This window comes from Aythya ferina (assembly GCF_964211825.1).
Source record: "Aythya ferina genome assembly, chromosome: 1".
NCBI classification, from domain to species: domain Eukaryota; kingdom Metazoa; phylum Chordata; class Aves; order Anseriformes; family Anatidae; genus Aythya; species Aythya ferina.
Genome location: NC_140296.1, coordinates 159,931,645 through 159,956,493, shown reverse-complemented (window position 1 = coordinate 159,956,493; position 24,849 = coordinate 159,931,645). Strand labels below are relative to the sequence as shown.

The following is a 24,849-nucleotide window of genomic DNA, read 5'->3' as shown; positions in this document are numbered from 1 at the left end:
TAATGAGTTGAATTGCCTTACCACAGTCAGCAATGCCAGACCTTGGTCAAGACCTTTCCCTTGGGAGAGCTGAAATTCTGTTCAAACTGCCTTTGAAACTATACCTGGACTACACAAATAAAGAGGCTTCTGCCAGTCCAGTTCTTTAAATGGACTGCTCAGAGCATTAGGTGTATACCTGTGTGTAAGCACAAGCAAGAGATTAAATAAAGCAAAAATGGGGCAATGGGATAGGAATGGGTTTCAGCTAGCAATTCCCAGTCGTGCTGTGACATCAAATGGGGCCTGACAGCTCATAATTTAAGCACTGAAGCTTGTGGACTTTTCGCTAGTGTAGATGCTCTTCAGAATAAAGTCATGTAGTTCATTGGAGGTGATTTAAGATGTTTCAGCACAGAAAACAATTGTTAGAAGTACTGGTTGGTCAGTTAGGTCCCTTGTGGTTAGGATCACTAAGCTGGGGGGGAGGAGGGCTGACAGGATGAAACAGAAACCAACCCCAAAGCATCCATTGCTAAATAATCCTGCAACTTAAAATGGTGAGTATCAAAATACAAGCATTGATTATTCTGTCAGTTCTCAAAAATACTCCTTAATTTCACATTTTAAAAAAAGGAATAATTCTGTAAAATGTATCACTTTTTCATTGTATGTAATTAAAGATACATCGATTATAAAGGGTGTTTGCAGTGCAGGAGTTTGTACACCAGTGTGAGCCATAGCTTGACTTATGTCACATCAGGTAAGTGAGGGAAGAACCTGATTTTCATTAGCTTATGTTGTAGCACGTAGTTGAGGGTGACACTTGGCAATCATGCTTTTTTCTTAAAGTCCAGCTCCTCGGGCCAAAATTAAGAGTCTGTTCTGAAGAGCTGTGATATGTAATCAAGGACATCAGTGCAACTCCTGACAAAGTACTGTAGCTCTCATCCCACCTGTAAGACACAGATGGACAAAGTACAGCTGAACAGTTGCTGAGCATTGCTGTTTGCTGCATGGTGTTTTAACACAAACTTCAGGAAAATGCATTACTCTTCGGTCATTCAGTGAATTCAGAAGCAGCTCATCCACGCGCACACTTGAAGTGAGGAGGTGAGATGGAGGATTAATTCGCTAGGGAATTTATCCATTTTAGGCAGTCCTCGATTGTTTACAGGCTTGTTTCTAGCACAGAAGTTTAAAAATACAGTGTTACAACAACATAAATGCACCAGTACATTTACTCCTGTAATAGGACTGTATTCAGTTCCAAAGCTCAAAGTTAAAGAACTTGTAACTCAAAGCAATTAGATTAACAGCTTTTCCATAACTGATGTAGCATTTATAAATCAAGCACTTGACAATTTTGCAGTATACCCTCAGAAACACACGATCACAAGCTCAATACTTTCAGAGACTGAATTTGCAATGAAATAAGTGAATAAGGCTTTACCAGAAGGATGGTGCTTCATTCTGGAAAACTCATTTATGTATTTTTTTCTTATTTAGCAATGGCTTTGAATGACAAAATGTCAACATAAAAATGTCAACAGCTAATAAACCATTCTTCTTGCTCAAGTGACACGTTTTCTAAAAGAACAAGTTCAAGAGGATGATTGTTGCATCAAAAGAGGCTTCAAATTGTTGAGTTCTTAAAAGTGCATGAAAATGCAGAAAAAGTATACTCTACCAATGCATAAATTATAGTTGTAAATACTAATTAAATTATTTCATAGCTCTTTCATGATGTAAGTTATCACTTGGTACTAATTTGAAATGTATCTAGAAATGAACCCACTTAGTGTGTTGAGGATTTTTTATAATTGTGAAGATATGCCAAGAATATATGCTGTCACCTCAGCAATCCCACCTAACCGCCCAGAATACAAAAAATATACATGCACATGTATGCGCTCACCTCCTGCTGTTGCAATTGTAGCTGTCATATTTTCATGTAACGTTTTCTAGGCAGCTGATCTCTGTGTATGGATTATAACCACTACGTGTCAAAGGTGGTTTACTTGATATTTTTACTGATTACCTACATACATTTCAGGGCTGTTATCTGCTCTAAGTTGTCAAGAGCCACCCCCCATTCCTTCAGGCCAGAATAGTTGCAGTGAAGTCCTTCTCTTGTCCCTGGCTCGGCTAGCAGCAAGGGGTTCCTGCTATAAACCTTTGGAGGTTTAGCTACTGTATTGTGGACTTACCCATGGCCACAGATTCTTTGAGGTCTGTCTGTTCTGCTGTGCACTTATTAGCAGGCCACAGCCTCTTCGGAGGTGTATCTGCTGCTGTATGGACTTATCCACAGCCACAATCACCTCCAGGTGTACCTGCCCTGGTGTGGCCTTTTCCATTGCCCACAGCCCCGTCAGACACCTGCTGTGTTGTGCTCTTATTCATGGCCACAGCCGCTTCGAGGTGTTGTGGCATGGCCTTGTTCACGGACACGGAGACCACAAGGTGTGCCTGCTGCAGCACGGACTTCTCCATGGCCACAGATTCCTCAAGGTGTACTTTGCTCGGGAGTGGACTTAGCTGTGGCCACAGATGCCTCAGGGTGTACGTACTCCCATGTGGATTCATTCACAGGTCACAGCCCCTCTGACTTGCCTTCAGTTCGGAGTTCCAGCCTGCCCACTGCAGCAGCGCAGGAACAGCAGCGATGTCCTGGCTGTTGGCCAGCTCAGGCTCGTGGCTGTACCTGTTATCAAACTGTTCCTAGCACAGCAAACCAAAACGATAAGGAGCAGAGCAAATGGCAGAAGGAAAAGCGGACACTAATAAGCACTGGATTCTGGCATACAGGAAGGCAAGCAGGCCCCATAGCAAGCACAGGAGTCTGCCAATTAGCAGCCTAACTGCTATAACATGTATAAATTTGATCTAGCACACTCCACACTGAAATCATATCTGTCAATCATCTCAAACCCTTTGGGCCCCACATTGGGTGCCAAGAAGGACTGTTGTGTTGTGGTTTAGCCCCGACAGGCAGCTCAGCCCCACACAGCTGCTCGCTCGCTGTCCCTTGGTGGGATGGGGGAGAGAATCGGGAAGGTAAAAGTGCGAGAACTCATGGGTTGAGATCAGGACAGTTCAGTGGGTAAAGCAGAAGCCGTGCACAAGCAAAGCAAACCAAGGAACCCATTCGCTGCTCCCCATCGGCAGGCAGGTGCTCAGCCACTTCCAGGCAAGCAGGGCTCGTCACGCAGAGCGGTTCTTGGGGAAGACAAACGCCATCACTGCCAGCGTCCCCCCTTCCTCCTTCTCTACCCCAGCCCTATTGCTGAGCATGATGCCACACGGTGTGGGACACCCCTCTGGTCAGCCTGGGCCAGCTGTCCTGGCTGTGTCCCCTCCCAGCCCCTCACTGGCAGGGCAGCGCGAGGAGCAGGAACGGCCTTAGCTCTGCGCGAGCACTGCTCTGCAACGACTGAAACCATCCCTGTGTTATCACCACTATTCTCATCAAAAATCCCAAACACAGCACTGTGTGAGCCTCTATGAAGAAAATTAACTCTATTCCAGCCGAAACCGTGACAGGTGCATGTAGGATTTATACTTCAAACTCATAGCTGGTGAATTTGTGAGTATGATCAAGAATTTATGTAGTTTCAAGAAGAGTTTCCTCCTTATTTTTGCAATATTTATAAAATCACTTGTTGGTAAAAGAATATATGGATGTGGTGTTTTTTTTAGATGCACTATAAGATGTACGAGGAAGTATTAATGTTAAAACCAGCATTCTTAAAAGCTGTCCTTGTGTGGTGGTTGAGACCCTTAATTATGGACACTTAAGTGTTTGTTAGGCTTTTTTGATTTTTCTTTTTTTTTCTTTTTTTCTTTTTTCTTTTTTTTTTCTGAGAGCTGTACTGTTTGCAAGTTATTCTCTAAAGATTATAGTTGTTGAGAAAAACCTTCTTCAAAGTTTTGAATGGACACATGACATTCTTGAAGTCTAGAAAAAGCTGGGTTTGAAAACTCTTGTAAGCACAGATTTCTCTTTCTTCGTTCTGAAGAATCACATCACAAGTAAAATCTTTTGGACCATTAAAATTCTTCTGAGTGGGAAAAGATAGCAGCATCAGTTGTGTAAGGAACGGTAACCTAGTCAGGCTCTTAGTGTTTATTGTAATTTCATTAGTTTTATGTTTAAAAACCATCACCTTTAAAGCAGTTTGGTTTTTAAACAATTTGTCAAAGGATTTTCTTACCGCTGTCCCTTGGCTGTTCTTCAATTTTGCTCATTTTTAGGGCGTTTAGACTGTACTGCTACAGTCGAGTGCATCGTGGTGGTTGTGATTGCATAACACATGATTCTATTCCAAATTACTTCCTACTTTTTTATCATCTGCAAATTAGAATTCCTGCCAAAATAACCCGTCAAGACAGAATCTCTTTTAGAGAACCTCTTCTGCTCTTAAAACAGAGTACATGTATACTTCTGTTGCTTATAGTGCCAGGAATAAAGGAAGCCTGTGGCTAATTCTGGATTTGAGAGAGCTGAGTATTTTCAATATTTTATTAGCTCTGTTCGACAACACTGAATTAATAATATAAAAACACCTCTCTCTTACAGCCTTTCATCCTCCTCACAAGAGAGGGATCCTGTTACAGATAGGTGTTAACACCTGTACAGAATTGTGTTGTAACTGGTGCAAACTCTTGCCATGCTCTTTGTATATGACAGTATGGCCAAAAACATAAAGTCCACACTTCACATTACCTGAGGTGACATACCTTTAAATAGAGACATCCACACCAAATCATCACCTTTGCTTATCAAGTACTTCAAATGCTCTCTTCTTGGAACTCAGTCAACAAAGAGAAATTGATAGGAACTCCTGCCACCCTCCCAAAGAGTTTGCTACCCCAAAGACGTGTCTTTTTCAGGATCCAGTCAACACCTCTTATGTTAAATACAGCCTCTAACGCTAGTGGGAGTTCTCTTCCTCACAAGTGTATAGCATTTTGCATGTACATAGCTCAGTAATTAAGCTGCTTGTTCAGAGCCTGCAGCTGTGGTGGTTTAACACCAGTAGGTAGCTAAGACCACAGCACCACTCTGTAGCTCCCCCTCCCCAAAAACACAGGGGAAGAAAATATGAAGAAAGCTCATGGGTGAAGATAAGGACAGGGATATCACTCACTGGTTATTGTGACAAGCAAAACGTAGTGGAGCACTGAGAACTAAAGCAAACTGAACACACCTTCCTCCCCAACCCCTGCTCCTGCGGGGGCTCTCCATGGGCCGCAGCCTCCTCCAGGCCACATCCACCTGCTCCATGGGGGCTCCTCCACCCATGGGGGGGCTGCAGTGTGGAGATCTGCTCCATGTGGGACCCATGGGCTGCAGGGGGACAGCCTGCTCCACCAGGGGCCTCTCCACAGGCCGCAGGGGAACTGCTGCTGCCTGCCTGGAGCACCTCCTGCCCTCCTGCTGAACTCACCTGGTGTCTGCAGGGCTGGTTCTCACTCCTCTGTCCCCACTGCTGTAGCACAGCAATTTTTCCCTTTTCTTAAATCTACTGTCAGAGGTGCATCCAGCATGGCTCACTGGCTCAGCTTTGGCCATTAGTGGTTCCATTTTGGAGCCATCTGGAGCTGGCTGTTATGTGACATGGGGCAGCTGCTGGGCTCTGCTCAGCTGAGGTAAGATCAGCAGTCTGGCTCATGCCAGAGCAGTTCCCAGCAGCTGGTCTGGGGCTCCTCGGGGGGCTCCATCTTAGGGCTGGCTGTGGGCACTGGCAACCAGACCCCTCAGGTGAGGGGAGGAGATTGCAGAGCTTCTTGAGGCAGTCATGGTCCGTACACACGAGGGATAAGCTTATGGTTCTGGTCTGTATTCAGCTGAACTGTAAAGTCCAACATTAAAGTTGATTTTAAGGATATCAGTGACTGAAGAGAATAAAAATTTGTTCTCTTTGCATTGTATAGAGTGAAAAATAGCTCCTACAATATTGAATAATTGATGATCGTTTGATAAAGATATTACAGTGCTTTAATAGTTACATTCTCCTTTGAACCAAGACGACAGACTTCTCACCACTTTTAGCAGTGTTGTATCATGCTTGTTTCAGGTTCCCAGAATCTTAAGAGTATTTCTTCTATGCATATGAAGGTAGTGAGCATGGTCAACTGAAGTTTGCAACACAGAGAATGATCAAATAAGAGTCTTCATTATTTGTTAATCTGTTAATTTCAGATTTCATAAAATAGAATTTTTCTGCATATACAAGCTCCGGGGCAGGTACCTCTGTAACACTGTAAAGTAAACCCAGCAAATATTTGCATTAAGAAGTAATATTGAAGCTGCAAAAATGTGGAACAAAACTCAGGTTCTGAGCAAAGATGAGCCACCATTTAGTTCTGTATAGGGACTTGAAAAGATCAGTATCTATTAAATGAAATAATAACACCTAAAAAAGTCTGTGCAAAAGAGTATTTCAATAGGAGGGTTATCTGAAAATAACCTTACCTCTGAAACTTTATAAATGCAGTGCTTTACTTGCCTTGTTTTTAAAAATAACTTTGACTATTACAGTTCTCATGATTATGAAGCATTACCCTTGCTAGGAAAAAAGAGTGGGGCAAGAAGATAGATCTCTGTCTGTCTCCTGATCCTACAGTACTTTATGTAACTTGCGCACTAGGAGTCTCTACTAGACCACTTCACCATCCTAAGTGTTGCCTTTTTTGTCCTTGGGGATGTATGTTGCTTCTTTTCATCCTCTGTTTCTTGTTTCTTCACCAGGCTCATCCATAGGATCGAAAAATAAAAACTCCAAGGCACATCTCACAACAATTCATAGAGCTGCGGGAAGATATGGGAGACTTCGGATGGCTTAAGTGGGTGTAAATTCTCTTGCTGTGGAAAACGGTGACCCTCCAATTTCACTCCCACCACTGATGCTGGAGTAGCATTTGTATGGTAATGTAACAAGTCAAGTCATTCATCGGGCTGCAAACTAACACAGAATAAAATAAAACTTTGTTGCGGGCTCTGAGGTCACAGATGCACCAGTGCTGGCAGCAGGGGGAGGCAGGAAGCTCAGGCCAAGAGGTAGTTAGGGCTAACCCTTTTGGTGACAGAAAGGATTTACAGAGGCCAGTAATGAGTCTGTGACATTAAAAAGAAAAGACCTTGCCACCTTGTCAAGACAGTGGACAAAGTAATCACAGAGGTTTGGAGATAACAGATCTCTCCATTTTATATTTACTGAGTTAGTGAGAAAAATATTAATGTGTTGCTAAGTTAACTTAAAGTAATTGTATGACAGAAAACATTAAGGAGAATCTTTAATTATAATTTTGAAGTGCCACAGATACAATAGGTAGGATTTTTTTCTTACTTAGTCAATTTCTGTAAAATTTATTTTTCCAGATATTGCTTTCTGTGCAAGTTCATTATGACTACAATTTTTTTTACAAACAATAAATTAAGCTTTCACTCTGCAGTGTAGTTGATTTCCATGTGCTGCTGATCTGGTGCACCAGCTGTAGCAGTAATTAGTATTCAGTATTCTTGTTGGAACATGCAAATCCTGCAGGCCAGAACATGAAGAACTACAGAAAAGCATTAAGAAAACTTAAAGTAACCGTAGGCTCTGTTGGTAGATATGACAAAAATTGAGTGTCATAAATCATGCTTTGTTACGGGAAGGATTATAGACCTAGCTTTTCTGATGGGAAAATGATATTGATGTAATCGAATTTCCTTCAGGAAAACAATGCAGAGAATGCTACAGACAATGATTGTAGAATGAAAAATCTTACTGCAATCTCAAAAGGCTAACGTAGGAGCAAATGTATTTTCCACTTGTACTTAACCTTTGTAATTGCTATTGGTGGATAAAATTGGTTTAAACTGTTCAAGATAAGCTTTCTTGTGCATAGCTATTTAAACTAGACACTCGGTGAAATAAAACTTTAAAAGAAGGTAATCTTGAATTGTGTCCTTGAAAACACCTGCACAGTGGACCTCCACCGAGGTAGTCAAAAGATTCTTCGCTTAGTTAAGAGGGAAAAATTAATGTTCAAACCAAACTGCTTTCAAAATATTTTGATTTTTTTTTCTTAATTGCAATCAACTCTTATTGTTCCCATAACTAAGAAATTAGTACATTTTTGAATTGTAGAATATTCCAGGCAGGAACAGGCCTCAGGAGGTGTCTATTCCAAACCCCCACTCAAACCAGGGTCAGCTATGAAATCAGAATTTCAGATTTTTATTTGCTCTTAATTTTCTGCTCCAAATTTTTGGCAAAATATTGTTATATGTGTAACAGTTCTGGTATGTCAAATCGTCACAAAACAGCACATTCTTCTTCTGAAATAACTCTGCAAACGGTCCATCTGTCCTACCCAAAAGCGTGTCTTTATTACTAATTGGTTTTCTAATTTGCTTTTAAGACTTTTTTTTTTTTTTAATTAAATTGTACTAATTTCTGGTGCAGTGTGCATAAGCAGTGCAATATTTTGTTGCTAGTATTTTATGTAAAGGAAGAAAACATCTGATAGTGTTACCTGACTTGAAAATCTTTAAATAGTGATTGTGCTGCAGCTCACAGTATGCAGAAGTAGGTTAACAGAGTACTACTGCAAAGGTGTTGCTAGGTATTAGATCTTCTGAGGAGATAAAGCTTTTCAATATAAGCTTCATTCTCATGTTTTTTGTGCACGTCTGTCATCTTTTGCTTTAATTTAACTAACAATGCTAGCGGGAGAGTAAGAATTGTCTACAGGGACCAAATGTTTCTGTACTCTTCCCATCCACATCATATACTTCCAAGTACTACAGGTGTTAACTTAATCAAATGATACTTCTCTTTCCAATTAGAAGAGCAGAATGGAAGGCCTGTCTGGATGCCTACCTGGGCAGCCTGCTCTAAGGAACCTGCTTTGGCAGGGGGTTGGAACCGATGGTCTTTCGAGGTCCCTTCCAACCCCTTCAATTCTGTGATTCTGTGACTCCAAAATGATTTACATTTTTATTTGTAAAATTGATTGAGAAAGGTTAGAGATCACTGGGGTAGGAGACAGTTCCCAGAAGTTCTAGGAGGGTAAAAGAGTGAAAATCAGTTGATTTTATTTGCTATATATACAGTTTTTCTACATATATAACCACTTTCATCAACGCTTTTCATATGGTTAAACAACACTATTCCTGCACATAAAATAAATAAATCTGTGTTGTGTAAAAAAATCCTTTATACTGGCACCATTTATTCGTATGTTCATACAGCAGTATATATGTTGGTTTTAAACATCTTCATCCTTCTGTCTGCAATGAGAAAGCTGTATAACCCAAGCATATTGCATATTTGAAGCAAAGTAAATTGCGTACATAGAGAAATCCTTTAAGAGTACTTGTATACAGGTTTGTATAAGATAGTGTTCTTATTACAGCTTTTTTCAGAAAAGTAAGTTCAGTGCTTCATAATTTGTGTCTGTTCCTTTTACAGACTGCCTGGCAAATATTTCTGTCTAGATACCCAAACAAGCAAACAAGGCATACATCTGAATATTTAATCCTACTTTAAGGCAGTGTCTGTAAAATCATACAGAATTCTTCTCATGAGGATTTGGATTTCTTACTACAGTATTGATGGCTAACCAACATCTGTTTTTAGGAATAAATATTTTTTGCCTCCCAAGTAGGGCCTCATACTAATTACAAAATTGACCTTCAAGTGCTCCTGTTATACTAAAGGATTAGTATGCATTCAGAAGAAGTTATGGGTTTTGCCCTTGCTTTGCATCAACAAAATTCCAGTTTTTAAGATGTTAATTATGTCCCTGCTGATGGCAGGGCCAATTAGACACTTTTATTCTCACAGGGAGTTTATTATTTTGTTGCTCTTTGTGAAAGCAGCAGGGGAAAAACACATCTCTGTGAGTTGAGTATAAAGATAAAGAAGTTTGCAAATAGAAAATAAATTACTAATTGTATAGTATAATTGAGCTTTAAATTCTTCAGGGATGTCGCCTTCAGACAATTAGGAATGTGCTTCACTTACCTGGAATATATTTTCCCCAAGATACTTTTATTATTAGAGATGTTAAGCATCTTCTTTCTTTTTTTTTTTTGACAGGAAATTCTGGTGATTAAAGATCATGGCAACCATAGAGGAACTGGCCCATCAAATTATTGAGCAGCAAATGGGAGAGGTACATACATTTTGAGAAATATTTAAGAAAGTTTGAATATTAAAATGTACAGACTAATAAGTAAAAACCAAAGTTACAAGAGAAAATAAGTTTTAGTATACCCAAAGCTTCAGGAAACCCTCCCATGGAAGACTAGAAGATCTTACTGTGTCCATCTTAAAGTTATACAGCAAAATCTTTCTTGGCCAAAGTTTACCCCACAGAAATGAAGCTAAAGAAAATCTAGCAGTATTTCCAGTAAGTAACTAGCTGTTCAGCTGTGCCTTTTGGGCCTATAGTGGTCTGCAGAGAGCTGTCTGGTTGAGCAAATTGCTTTGTTCACTTTCACTTACAAAACGTACAGTCAAGGGAGTTGTCATTACATAACTTCTACTTTCCAACTAAGCAATTGCTTCACTTGTCATTTGTTTTTTTTAAGTAAAGGTTTGCCATGCTCATCACTGTAAAATATTTGTTGGTGTTTGGTGTATGTCAGGGGGAAGATCAAATTCTTGTTTCTGCAGACTTTGTTTTTCTTTTTTGTTTTTCTTTTTTTTTTGCACACCACTGTACAGAATCTGTGTTCTGCAGCTAGACAGCTTCCAGAGATGCACAGATAGTTTGCAAGTGTGGCTAACTGTATACATACATGCTTATCTAGAATTTCCATCAGTAGCACTTCTCTAATAAGATAGGAGCAGAACAATTATATTTTTAGCTTGAAATATTCACACTCAGCTTCTTGTCAATATCGAATTACTTTTGTCAATATCTTTTTTTGTCATTATATTTTGTCAATATAGAATGACTTTTCAAGTAGTTTTTGTTCCTCTCCATCATGAATTGAAGTAGAAAGGTTGGGGGGCAGGATGGTTAATCTATCCTGTATAAATTCTTGTGGGTTTTGTTATTGTAGCATCTGAGAATTGCTAAGGCTATCTCCAAGGCCGTGAGTGGTGTATGTGATGTATCAGTTTTTCTTCCTCTCTGTGTTCACAGGTGGGAATGGTGTATCTAGCATAGTTTCATGTTGTTAATATAATAAAAAGGCCTAAGTAGGGCTGTATTTCCCGTTTCTTTGTTTGGAAACTGTGGGTTAGTCAAAGCTAGATGATGCGTGTGCCACTCGGAAAAGAGGATGATGAGTTCAAATGACAGTGTTAGCCTCTGTGAGAGTTGTTCTCAATTTCATAATGTGATTTCTATGAGACTGAGCTTATCTGGTGTCTCACTGCAATGGGAAAGGGAAGGTCCTTTTTCTGTTTCTTTGTAATCAGATAAGTCAGTTTCTTCACCAGCCAATACAAATGGAAGTTTTTCTGCTGAGTTAATGAGTTGAGTAGGATCAGAGAAGCTTGAAGCCTAAAGGAGATGACTGGTAGCCAAAAGAAGAGAGGCAGAGGAAGAAGCTGAGGAAGTGGAGGTGTGATACTGCTGCATCTGTATGCATGGAGCTGTTGGCTTGTTTCTTTCTTTGTGAAACTGCAGCCTTGCAGTTTTCATGGAGATCCTTCTGTCAGCATGTAGGTTAGGATTTGTCCTTTAGTGGTTTTAGTGTTTTACTCTGCCTGCGATTGTCATTTCTTATTTGGCAATGGTGTGGCTTAAGCATTCCCCAGTCCTCACTTAGCCACTTAGTCTCGTGCTATGATAGTCTTGTTCACGTGAATTCTCTTTGTCATTGTGTGGTAGACAAAACTGGAAAAAAAAATATAAAAAAATATGGCATAGTGGAGGACTCTTTTTTCCTCTGGGCTGTGGTCAGTCTGCTTATCTGGTACAAGGTGCAGCCCAGTCTGGCACAAAGCAGATGTGGTTAAAAGAACTGAAAAGAATAACCTAGAGCTGCGCAAGGTGGGATTGCATAAGTGAAAATTACTGTCAAAGAAGCACACTGCCTGAAAGGTGGGGTCAGCAAGGAAAGTCAGTCTTACAGGGGCCTTCATGTAGTATTTCACATCCCTTCTCACTATTGATATACAAGCTGTAATCGGCTTGGTCATGTGCATGCTGGATATGAGCTTTGAAAACCATATTGTAAGCTCTATGGAACTTCAGTCTTTTAGCTAGCATTTGTAATCCTCTGAAATGAATGAATAGTTTAAATTGAATTTACAAGAAAAATTTACATGAGTAGAACATGAAAGGAAAAACAACAGGTGTGCCCATTCTGAAGAAAATGTAAAGTGCTCCTATGTTTTATTGCAATATAATAGTCAGGAGAGTTCTAATGGTGTGTTTTGATTTCTTTGTAATGTTAATCCTTGATATGGAACATTTCAAAATACAAAATTATCACAAATGATTTTATGATTGTTTTCACAAAAATGTGTTTTTGCCAATTTGGGGCTTTCTTTGCGTAAAACCAAAACATTAAAAAAAGAATGTATAGCCTTGCCTAAGTGGAGCATTGTGCAATGTTTATCTTTTCATGCTTCTCATCAGATTTTGCTAAGTGTGAGATAATTCATATTTCTACATGAGAGTCATATTACTTAATTCACGTAGGGAATTTGTCAAGAACCCACAACAATCTTCTTTCTTCTATCTGTGGTTCCGTATACTAGATATGTGGCAGTTTCTTTCCACAAATCTGCCAAGTACCAGCAACAGCGGAAAGTTACACATTTTTCTAAACAGAATCTATCATATACAAACAAAATATATTTTTAAACAAATTTTAAACAAAAAAAAAAATTAAAACAAATTTTAAACAAAACTGCAATAAAAACCTTTATTCTATATAGAAGCAAAACTGTCAAGCTGAAAATATTTTGTGGGGATGATGAGCAGTTTTACTTTATATCACATGTAGATTGCAACACTTTAAGTGTAAAGCAGTCCTGGAACACATAGCTTATTTTGTGTAGTTAATACAAGTTCACATAAAAGTCTGATTGCCTGTAAGTCACCCATCGTGCATGTCATTTGACAGAGTAATGCAGCATTTCTGTGCTTGAAAGTACCTCCTTCAAACTTTTAATCTTGATGTACAGTTGACTCTTCTTTCTCCTTTACTTAAGAAAAGTGAATGAATTGTTTAACTACTAAAACTGTTCACATTCTTGAAAAATCCAGTATTTTTAGAAAGCAGTGTTCCAAATGTCTTCGTTTGACAACCATTTCTTTTGACGGTGCAGGCGGCTTTAGTAGCACCCCCTCCCTCCAGCGGCTTAATCCCGCTGTCTCATTTATTCTGATGCATTTGCTTCTGAGCATTGTGGTAATCTGGACTGAAGGTTTGACCTATGCTAAGAACAGCCTATGTTTCTCTTTTGCTGGACTATGTTTTGACCTGCATCAATATCATGTCCTATTCCAGATCACTGGATGACTAAACAACCAGGTTTACCTACCAAGCTGAAGGGACAGAATCAAGTAGGTTATAAGAGCTGAGGCTGGTGCCAAAAGTAATGCAGTTTGGGGTGAAGTTGCAAAAGCAGTTTAGGTTGACTGGAATTTGTATTTCTGCTGTAAGGGAAAGTTTTGCCTAGCACTCCTTCCTCCTTCTCTTGCTCACCTCCAGCTGTGTCTTCTTGCCTTTCTTGTGCTGGCATTACCACTTACATGGTGGTGTGGTTGCAAAGTCAGGAGGAAGAAAAAAGCTCTCAACCAGTCATGAAACATTATCTTTATGGCACATATAAGTATATATTACTTAAATTAATTATTGGGAAAAAGACACAGTTGAATAGGAGCATTTTTAAACGGTGTAGAGGCTATGAATTATTAGTAGTACAGGAATTGCAGGATGAAACATTTTTTGATCTGTATAAATAGTTATGCTGCAAAACATTTGGGAAGTTCCTGGGGAATGTAAGCCAAAAAATTTAGTCTGAGGGTATCTAAACACTGTGAAGACAAATGTCCTTTGTACTACAAAAAGTCCTGCATTTTGAACCAAGCCTCTGTACGTAGCAGCTGTACTTCTCATTTTCTGTGAACAAATAATCTAATGAATAATACCTATATACGTTTGGCGACAGTATGTGAAATTTTTTAAAAATAGTGATAATTATTAAAGCACTTCCACAAACTATCTGAGAGCAGAGGCTTACATTTGTTTTCAGATACAGTGCTTGCTGAATTTGTCCATTTCATTGATCTGCTCTAAGATTCTTGGTAGTTCCCCAGTAGAGTTCTTTGGTTTTGGTTTTACTTCTTTGAGGCTCAGCAGAACAAAAAAGGCCAATTGCTGTGTTTCCACACCAAAATCTCTTTAGTCACTTTATGTAAGCCATTAAGATAAAAATAATGTTAGTTTATGTGTAACACAACTATAATGAAAGCTATTGTGTTTAGTTTAGAACATGAACATCAGCAGTAATAATTTGGAAAATACTGTCTAATTGACTGAAGTGGATTTGCCAACAGTTGATTGTTTTACTTAGTGTTTCTAAATTTCTAAGTGAAAGTATTTTAAAATAGCTTTAAAACACTCATCACGAACAGAATTTTCTAACTAGCAAAATTAAGCAATTAAATTAGATTGCAAGCATTTGAATTCCTTATATAGGAAGTGTGTCAGACTTTCCATAGCCTTGTGCAGGGAAGTCAGAAGTTGGTAAAACTTTACAGTACTTCATCCATTGAGTTAGTATATCAGTCCTTAAGGTAATATATCCATTGTCAATCCATTACATTTGTCTATTCTTTCTAGATTACCCATTCCCAAGCAGCTGTTACACAAACACTAATGGATGGGACAGCACAACGAATACAGATCGTACCTTCAGATTCAGGCCTCTCTTTACCACAACGTATACAGGTATGCTTCATCCAATATATTTTAAAAGTAATGATGAGCTATTTATTTCCACCAATTTTCATGTATTGTTCTTTTTCATTTGCCTCATGTTATTTGCTAGAATGTAAATATTCAGTCCTGGGTGCCAGGGGTTGTTTTTATATAAATAGAAATAAAACATTATTCCAATGCTTTCTTTCTTCCTTTTTACTCCAAAAAAAATTAAGATGTACAAAAATTATAACTGCTGAATAGAATAAAGATTTTCCCCTAATACTGTAGTGATACTGCTCTTTGAAAACTTTTAGATATAAACTTTTGAGATTCATTAATTCAACTAAGTTGTTGGAGACAATTTGGAGCAGGGATGAGGGGAAATACTGCATTATATTGTTGATACAAGTCTGAGAAGTGTGTTAAGGGATGCTGGTTTGGGCCATTTCAACCAGTGTTATACATCTCAGTAAGCTAATTTATAGCCTAGCGAGGTAATAATCTCCAACTCATGCGAATGCTCCATTTTAAAATTTCCTCTTGGAGAAAAATACTAACCACAGCAGAAATTTAACAAATAGTCTCAGACACATGTTGTTGCACACAAAAGCACTCCATTTTGTGAGCCAACTGTTAGTATAATCTTGGTTGCTTTTTCTTTTGCTGCTTCAGTCTTCAGTATTTTTCCCTGTTTTTTTTTTTTTTTTCCCCCCCCGTTTCAGTGTATTGCATTCAAGCTTTGTCCTACCTTCCAAGATTCTTCACTAGTGCCCCCATACATGATCTTTTGTTTTGTTTTACCACAGCCTGTATTCTAGTCCTGGTGTCAGCCTTATCTATCCAGTAGATTTTTATTCTTTCAGCTACCTCCACTCCTTTTCTATGCTTTGTGTACAGCTGTAACTTCAATTAATTTATATTAACCAGTTAACTCATGTCTCTTTATCCTGTTTTCTTCATCAGTATCTGTATGCTGTAGTGGGAAGCCATTTAATATGATTTCAGTATCAGGGTCTGAATGTAGGACAACATATAAAACCACGACCCTTTGAAAGGCAAGACAGTTGTGTTGATTCAGAGCCAGTGGCAGACATCTAAACCCTTTTGGAGAGGGTATAGGGGGGAAGAGAGAACTACTTTCCGATAAGGACTGTAGCTACTGAAAATCTGAAGAACATAGAAGAACTGTATTTCTAGGGATAGTTTTGTTCCAATGTCCTTTATATAGTTTTTCATCGTCTTGGGTAGCTGGGGTACCACTTGTTTCTGTCCCAGGTACTTTGTCCCATGTCTTTTGTCACCACACTCATTGATTCTTGCTTCAAAATGGATGGTGAGTGCTTTGAGATAGTGGTTGTCTCTTGTTTGAGACAGCACTCGGTAGAACAGCATCCTTCCTGCAACAGGCATCTACAAACATGGCTGCAGTGTAAATAATAGTAAGAAATTAGGTATGGGATAAAAATTAGTAATTAAAACTTCCCACAAAGAAGAATTTTGGTGGAAAAATAAAATACATTTCAGTGAAATGTTCAAAAAATATAGTAGATTGGTTCATTTTGAGCTTATCATTTCAGTTAATATTTTTTGCTTTTTTTTCACATAGAGAATTATCTGAAATCTTGAAATACAAAATCCTCATTAAAAATTGTAAATGTTAAATTTAAACTGTTCTTTAAAACATGTTTCATTAATCACCCTTTTTAGGGAAATTTAACATTTTGTCTCAGTGGTGGTTTCATGCTGGTAGGCAGCTCAGGACTACCACACTGTGCTTTCACTCCCCTGTCCTCAAAAGGTCAGGGGGAGAAAATAAGATGAAAAAAAGCTCATGGGTTGTGATAAGGACTGGGAGATCTCTCCACAGTTATCATCACAGGTAAAACAGACTCATCATAAGGGAGTTTAATGTAATTTATTGCCTATCACGAGCAGACTAGAGCAGAAGGAAGCTAAAAGCAAACTAAAAACACCTTCCTACCCATCCACCATCTTCTGCCTCCTTCGCCCAAACAGCGCAGGGGAGTAGGGGCTGCGGTCAGTCCCTAGCACTTCATCTCTGCCGCTCCTTCACAGTCACTCTCTGCCCTGCTCCACGTGGGGTCCCTCCCACAGGATGCCGTCCTTCACAAACTGATCCTGCAGGGGCTGCCCAAAGACAATATGGATCCTTCAATATGGCTCCGTACCATAGGGTCCATCCATCCCCCAGGAGCAAACTGCTCCAGCACGAGTCCCCCATGGGCGGCAGCTCCCCCCAGACCCCTGCTCCTGCGTGGGCTCCTCTCCACGGGCTGCAGCTCTGGCCCGGGGCCTGCTCCTGTGGGGGCTCTCCATGGGCCGCAGCCTCCTCCAGGCCACATCCACCTGCTCCACCGGGGGCTCCTCCACCCATGGGGGGGCTGCAGTGTGGAGATCTGCTCCATGTGGGACCCATGGGCTGCAGGGGGACAGCCTGCTCCACCAGGGGCCTCTCCACAGGCCGCAGGGGAACTGCTGCTGCCTGCCTGGAGCACCTCCTGCCCTCCTGCTGCACTGACCTTGGGGTCTGCAGGGCTGGTTCTCACTCCTCTCTGTCCCCACTGCTGTAGCACAGCAATTTTTCACTTTTCTTAAATCTACTGTCAGAGAGGCAACCAGCATGGCTCACTGGCTCAGCTTTGGCCATTAGTGGTTCCATTTTGGAGCCATCTGGAGCTGGCTCTTAAGTGACATGGGGCAGCTGCTGGGCTCTGCTCACAGAGGCAACCCCTGCAGCCCCACACCTCCAAAACCCTCCACGCTACCAAAACTCTGCCACCTAAAGCCAGTACAGTTTCTATAGAATAAAAGTTGAATGCCACATTGTTAAATGACATTTCTGTTCAAAACCAGCAGGTAGACACATCCTTTTATGTTTAAACATGCTTTTTTTTCCTAAAAGAGGAACCGAGAATTATTGAGATATTTATTGAAATGATATTGAAATTAAACTCAAAACTTGTTAACAGACTAGTCAATAAACAAAATGAAAGAAAATACTATCCTCTGTTATCGTCAGGACACTTAAGTACATGGGAGAAATATATTTTTAGGCAGACAATCCTGAAGTAATATATTCCTGCTTTATGGCATGATCTCTTTGGCAACACTGAATTTCAGATTATTGAGAAACACAATTTGTTGTCTTTGAGCCCTGATGTATTTTCTTGAGAAGATAAGTAGTTTTCTCTTTCCCTCTGATTATTTTCTCTTATCTCAATATTTTGGTACTGGAAGTTGTTACAAAGTTGTTGTACTTGGGTGGAACGCTCCACTTCCAAAGTCCCTTTGAGATTTAGGTGGAGTTTTTGCAGCTATCTGCCCATAAGGATTTATTGCAGACAGACTGCTCTTAATTGTTTGAACTGCTTTCTGTTACGCCTGTGTGTTGTCAAACGCCTGAGAGCTGCAGAGAACATTTGCGCAAATTGAATAGCTTTGTATGGACATTAACATTACACTGTGCGCACTATATCACGCAGTGAAAATACCTACCTTTTAAACATAAGGGTCTGGACTATAATACTAAGATAGTTTAGCATACATATCCAAAAAAAATAATTTCAACCTTAGCTCAAATTTGTATCTTCACTGTCTGGAAAATCTCAGGTTTTGAGCTAGCTTTATATTATACTTCATATAAACCCAACTAGATAAAGTATATGCCTTCTTTTGATGTATACAGTTGCACTTTTAAGTTTTGATAATGACACAGATTTTAGAGGAGTATCTTTTAAAGAATATATCTGGGTATTCAAGAAACAGCACAATATTCTGTGTTTGGCTTTTGTGTCTTTATGCATGCAGTTGAGGATCACATGCATTGGATTTCTTCTAATCCCAGTGAAGTAGAGGTGCTTGGAGAGGGGAAGGGAACATCAGCTACTTTGGAAATAGCCAGAAAGGACACAAGAAAAATAAAGATTGTAAAATGAAGACAAATGGAATCTAAGGAGAAAGTTGAGGGAAGAAGGGATGTAAAATGGCAAGGAAGTTTTGCCTTTTAAGGAATCATAAAGGAACTGAAAGAAGAAATAAAGGACTGCTGTAGTCATTTGTGGTCCTGGGTATGTGGTCCTTAGAAAATTGAACGGAAAACACTGTATTTATCATCTTGGTAACTTCTGTGGGGTTTTTGTCCTAACTTCCTATCCTGCCCCCCAGATCTCATGGTAGTTGATGTTTGCTTTGTATTTTTAGCCTCTCATATTCTATAATTACCTGGCCTTCTAGCCTGAATAGGTCTTAATTGTGCTTTGCAGAGAAAAAAAAAAGAAAAAAAAAGTTAGATACCTGAAATGTTAACAGCAAATTTGATTGATCTGTAATTTAAAATTAGTTTGCAGGAAATAGTCATTGTATAATGGTGCTCCTTAATCACTAGAATAAACCAGGCAGTTCTTGGTATAAGCTTTTGGAAAGAAAGGCAAGAAGTGACTAAAAGTGTTACAGTGGAAGATAAATGGAATCTTGATTATTTTCTCAAATAATTATAATCTTCTTACAAAGTTGGCAAAAAATGAGTTTACTGGGGCTTTTTAATAAAAGTCTGCTGTATTTGTGCTTGAAAATAGGAAAAAAAATGGAAAAAACAACCTGTAGATCTCATTTTGAGTAAGTAATGAAACATGAAAATCTTTTTTTACTTAAAAAAAAAAAAAAAAAAAAAAAAAAGAAAAAATGGCAGAGGCAGAGAAAACAGAATTTTAACTTATTTTATTTAGGAACATACATGTGAAAAACGGACCCCAAAAAAATGAAGCATAAAATGTTTGTACAGTGGTGTGAAAATATTGCTTTTCTTGCTGTTTGATGCTTTCTTTTTTCACTTTGAAGTCTATGGTTGTTGTTTTAGGATGTTTCTTTTTAAGCATACAAATACAGGAGGTGCTAAGCACTTTGCATGGTGTGCAGCTAATTCAAAGGTTAAAGATTTAACAGAAGCTTATGGGCCCTAGGGCTGAGTTACAGACACCTCAAATTCTGGATGCTAGAATTGTCAGGGGTTTTTGGTAGTTTTGTAAAAGCATGGGCCCTTTGTAGAAAAAAAAAAAAAAAAAAAAAAAAAAAAGAGAGAGAATTCAGGTTTTGACTTCAAACACAAAGGTGACTCAAGTGCATTTAAAAGAAAGTGAAAATCCAAGTTTTTGCCTGAGTTTACTTAACTCTTGTGTGACAGAGGGGAGGACAATCCTACTTCACAGTTGTCAAAGGCAAAATTCCCGTTTTCTTCGAGAGCCCAGATGGGCCCCAAGGGTGATTACATTACCATAACAATTTGAGATAAATGTATTATTAGATTGTCACAGATCAGCAGACGGGCCAGAAGATTCAGATTGTTACAGCACTTGATCAGAGCTCAGCAGGCAAGCAGTTCATCTTAACAAATCATGATGGCTCTACCCCAAGCAAGGTGATCCTTGCCAGACAAGATTCCACTCCAGGAAAAGTAATCCTAGCAACTCCAGATGCTGCAGGTGTCAACCAACTGTTTTTTGCATCCCCTGATATATCTGCACAACACATCCAGGTAGATAATCCACTTTATTTCATACTTTTGGTTCAAATGGGATAAGAAGAGATGTTTTTATTTCCAAGTATGTCTGTCTGGGTTCTCCTTTTTCAATTTTTTTTTTTTAATGCTATACTTTTTTCTTGCATTAGGATGCATTGTGGATACTTAGAAATTATGAAGAACACATTTTTTTTGTGAACTTACTGCTTTCAAAATTTATATCCATTTATATCCTGGCTCATGAGATTAGAAAGAAGTGTTACTTTTTTGTCATTTCTAGATATACCAACAGTCCTTCTTTATTGCTACTTCATTGATTCTCCGTTTTCATATATTGTTGAAAAAATAATCTTTTCTCTCGTCCTCATCACTTAACATTTCCTTCTCCTTGTTTTCCTTTTCATACACTGTCGTAACTACTGTTCACTGCTGTGTGAATTGTACTCCAAGGCAATTTCTCAGGGAGACTATTAGTAGGGAGTGACAGTGGGAAAGTAGCACTACAGATTCTGCATTTACAAAACCCAAAATGATGTGAGATTGTTACTAGTCAGGGTTGTAACTCCCTAAACTGGTCCCCAGTGCTCTTTACTCCACCATACATTGTATGTGCTGCTTCCTTAGTCCTTATGCTCCAACTTTCAAGCCTTCTGCCCCATATCCTCAACAGACGAGCATGTGATAGCACTGATTCCAAGAGGGAGAAGAGCATGCCCAGAAGACCTGGGAGATACAAGATCCTTCTACATGAAGTAGAAGATTACTGCACTTCAGCTAAAGCACAGTTATCAAGTGTTGATTTACCCGTGTACATTTATTCTGCCATTATATTACACCAGTGTGGCAGGCCAGGCAACATTAGGAGAGCTACAGTCCATTTAGTCCAGTATCTCACACCTAAAAAATGGCCAGAAACAGGTGCTTGAGTAAATGTATTAAAAACTGAACACATAAATAATGATTCTTCTGAGTGTACCCTTTCACTTCCATTACTTCATGATTTAGAGGGACCTCCTGATCTGGAGAATGCAGTGAGACCTTACTTGATAGCTACCACTAAAGTTAATAACCTTTCTTGTTATTTATGATAGACCGTTTATGTTCTGGTCAGTATAATATCCTATGGCAGTAAAAACTATACAGTAAAAGTAGTAACAATTGATTTTTTTTTTTAACAAATCACTATCATATCCTTCTTCAAGTAATCTGTTTTCCCAAGTGAACACTCCTGATCTTTTTAGTTTCTGCTTTTCTAGGAGCCAGGCCACTGCTCCGATTCACTACCCACATGTGCAAGCAGCATCAAAAGTCAATCCAACTGAGAGGAATTCCAGCATGTGTGGTGGTATCATACATTTCCTATTTTAGGTAGTCCTCAACAGACATATAAAGCAGTGGGATATGATTTGAAGTAATCCTAATAGAAAGATTTTTTCAGAAGAAAGTTTAAAAGGTAAGAAGAGTGCCACACTGGTTTAAAGAACAAGATTCGGGTATAGGGGAAGTGTGGACAGACAATTAAAAGCTCTAGTTGTGCTTAGGCAATTTTGGCAATGTAGCTGAGCTTGAGAGGCAACAAAATATTCTCTTAGTTGAGTTAGGCTGTTCTGTTGTCAGCTAGTATGTAGTGGCAGAGATTGTTTTTGTTCTCCACTGAGAGTCAGTGAAATATAGAGTACCATTCATTTGTTGTTTGACTTCATATTCTTTGGCCTCTTTCATGTTTTCTCTCCTAAATGATCTTTCATCTCCAGTTTTGTCTTTTTTGTCGTTCTTCTGTAGCCTTCACTTGAAATGCCTGTTCATTTGCTACACAGAAAATCTCTCCTTTATTACATCTCATTTTTACGTTGACACATTTTGCAAAATCCTTTCTCCGATCATGTGCTTCACCTTCAGTGGCTCTTCTTTGTTCTAATAACCGATTTTTATTCTACATATTCAAGGTCAGTTGATGAGTTCTCTGAGTCTGGGATTTTAATCTCCTCCTGGGCCAAATTCTGTCGTCCTTCCTTATCTGGAACTTCCAGTTTCAGTGAAGGTTTCATCTATGGAAGGAGTTAAAATTTGTTTGTATATATTTTATATCATGTCATGAATATGCATAATGGTGATGATGGAAATCAGGAAGGAACGAAAAGTTAACATTCTTTTAACCTGTCATGATTATTTTTCTTAAAAAGATGCTATATTAAAAGAAAACTTAATAGGCAAGTCTCTGAGACAGTGCTGTTAACAGAGACTGACTAGAAGGAAATAGACTTCTTACACATTCCCATATGTAAATCTAATAGTTTCCAAACTTTGAAAAATGTGATTTTTAAATGTTCTCTGTAGAAGATACGGTACTTTCTTCTTTCATTAAGTAATCTTTCATCTTATCAGAGGTCCTTTTTTGAATATGCAAAGCAAGAATGAGAGTGTCTGAATTCCTATTAAGACACTGTGGAAGTCAGAAACTTGTAAAACTTCTAAATTATATCACTTTTTAGTGGAAAGAATAATTTTCTCTTTTCTTCTTTACATTATTGTCAAGATGGTGTTTGGTTGTTACTTACATGATCATTTGGATTATTTCTTTGTTTATTTTAATGTATGTTATTTATCTCAGTGGATTACAGTTCTTAAAGATCAAATAGATCTTTATAGAAGATCAAATAGAAGGCTGTAGTGCCTGCACTGTAGTGCTGTGGTTCTAACATGTGCTTAATGAAACTTTACAGGTTCCAGAAATAAATTAATAAGACAAGACACAAATACAGAGATAATGCCAAGCTGTTACTGAAAGCTAAACTATCCACTTGATAATTAATGATACTGGTCAGAGTATGTTTTCTATTGGTCCACCAATTTATTGTTAAAAATGTGTATTGTAAAAATGAATCAACAATTATGAATGTAGAAATAACAGCCCGTTCAAGGCTTTTTTTTCTGTTTAATGCTTTTGCCTCTTTTGTACTATGATCAAGTCATTACACTGTAAATCCAAAATTCAACAAAAGGTATGTATTCAACAAAATGAGTATACAGATTATAAATGTCTTTCAAAACATCAGTCTATTCTGCAGAGGTAATACTTAGATAAAACAAAATCTTGAAATCTTACTGGAAGTATTACAAGTAATACTTCATTGTGTCCTGATTAGGAGCTCAGTGACATGGCAGGTAGCTCAGCTCCTTTTTGTCTATGAGGACTGTAAAATATACTCAAGAAAAGTTCATAATTTGTAGATTTAGTCCTTTATCTTAGAAGAAATCCACAAGCATGAGATTTATTTTAATCTTTCTTGATGGTAAGAAAAAGAAAAATGAAATTCTTTCCTATTTTCTTCCAGATTTTAACAGACAACTCTCCCAATGAACAGGCCCTAAATAAAGTGTTTGATCTGTGTGTTGTATGTGGAGACAAGGCATCAGGTATTTAACTTTTTTTAAGGTAGTACAATTTTATAAAAGCAGTATAAAATTCTTCTCAAGCTATGTAATGCTTTGCATATATTATACACAAACAGGAAAGATACACTCTTTTTTTTGTAGCAAGATACACTCTTTTTTTTGTAGCAGATAGTTACACTAAATTTTACTCTGGGGTCTGTGGGCGGGACTTGTTTATTGCTGTTTTACATCAAAAATTAAATATGTTTCCTACTAGATAATTTTTGCCCTTCTTTCTTAGGCTAATGCATTTTAATTTGGATTATAAAAATTGACTGACAGAATAACTTAAGTGACTTGCTCGTAAGATTTTTTTTTCTTAAAAGAAGGTCATGCAGTGAACTGACTATGTTATTGTTGTCAGATTCTCTTAAAATAGATGAGAAAACTGTTTGTTATTTAAAATATGAAACCAGTAGGCAAGGAGGACACTGTAGGTATCTGAAAAAACAAACCTGCTGACCTTAGGTTTATGTGGGACAGTTAGTTACTTGAAGAACCATGATTAAAACTGCACAAATGCACTATAGTTCCAGTTAAAAATCAACTTAAGAACAGTGTAGTTAGTTAGCTAAAATTAGACTAAGTAGGGAAATGATGGCTCCTTCAGAAGATTCTTGTGGTTTGTCTGATTGAAATCTGTGTAATGGACCTCCAGTAACATCAATATATGGGAACTGCAATTAAATACTCCTTTTTGAAAGTGACAGAAATAGAGTGTATGAAAATGCAGGGCAGAGGAGGGAAGTAGTTAACAGTAGGATTTCATCATGAAAGGTAGTAGGATGTAGAGCAAACTGCCTAGAAAATGAAATCGCCTAACATTTCTACTGCAGCCAAATTTAGCATAAGAATTATAGTTCCTAGAACTCTAAATGTATGTCAGATTTCACCCACATCAAGGGAAATTTATGCCAAACAAATGTAAGGTGATCTGGTTGGCCTGCTCCAGCTGGGAGGACAGCTCTGGGTCCCCAGTGGAGGACTGGAGCATACCTTGAGAGGC

General features: G+C 38.5%; 1 protein-coding gene across 17 annotated transcripts in view; it reads left to right on the top strand.

The window, feature by feature from the left end:
• NR2C1 (nuclear receptor subfamily 2 group C member 1) overlaps positions 1-24,849 on the top strand; it is a 53,508-nt gene that overhangs the window by 7,446 nt on the left and 21,213 nt on the right. For 6 of the 17 annotated variants that reach the window (XR_014688599.1, XM_084506625.1, XM_084506613.1 and 3 more), the window contains 5 exons: positions 6,737-6,913; positions 10,077-10,152; positions 14,792-14,899; positions 20,193-20,423; positions 23,744-23,825. Coding sequence is in view for 16 of the 17 variants with exons in the window: in XM_084506625.1 (XP_084362751.1) it covers positions 10,099-10,152; positions 14,792-14,899; positions 20,193-20,423; positions 23,744-23,825 (475 nt within the window). In the remaining variant the exon portion in view is untranslated. Of the gene's footprint in view, positions 1-6,736; positions 6,914-10,076; positions 10,390-14,791; positions 14,900-20,192; positions 20,424-23,743; positions 23,826-24,849 lie in introns of all 17 variants that reach the window. The other 11 variants (XM_084506615.1, XM_084506628.1, XM_084506618.1 and 8 more) reach the window with 5 other exon arrangements.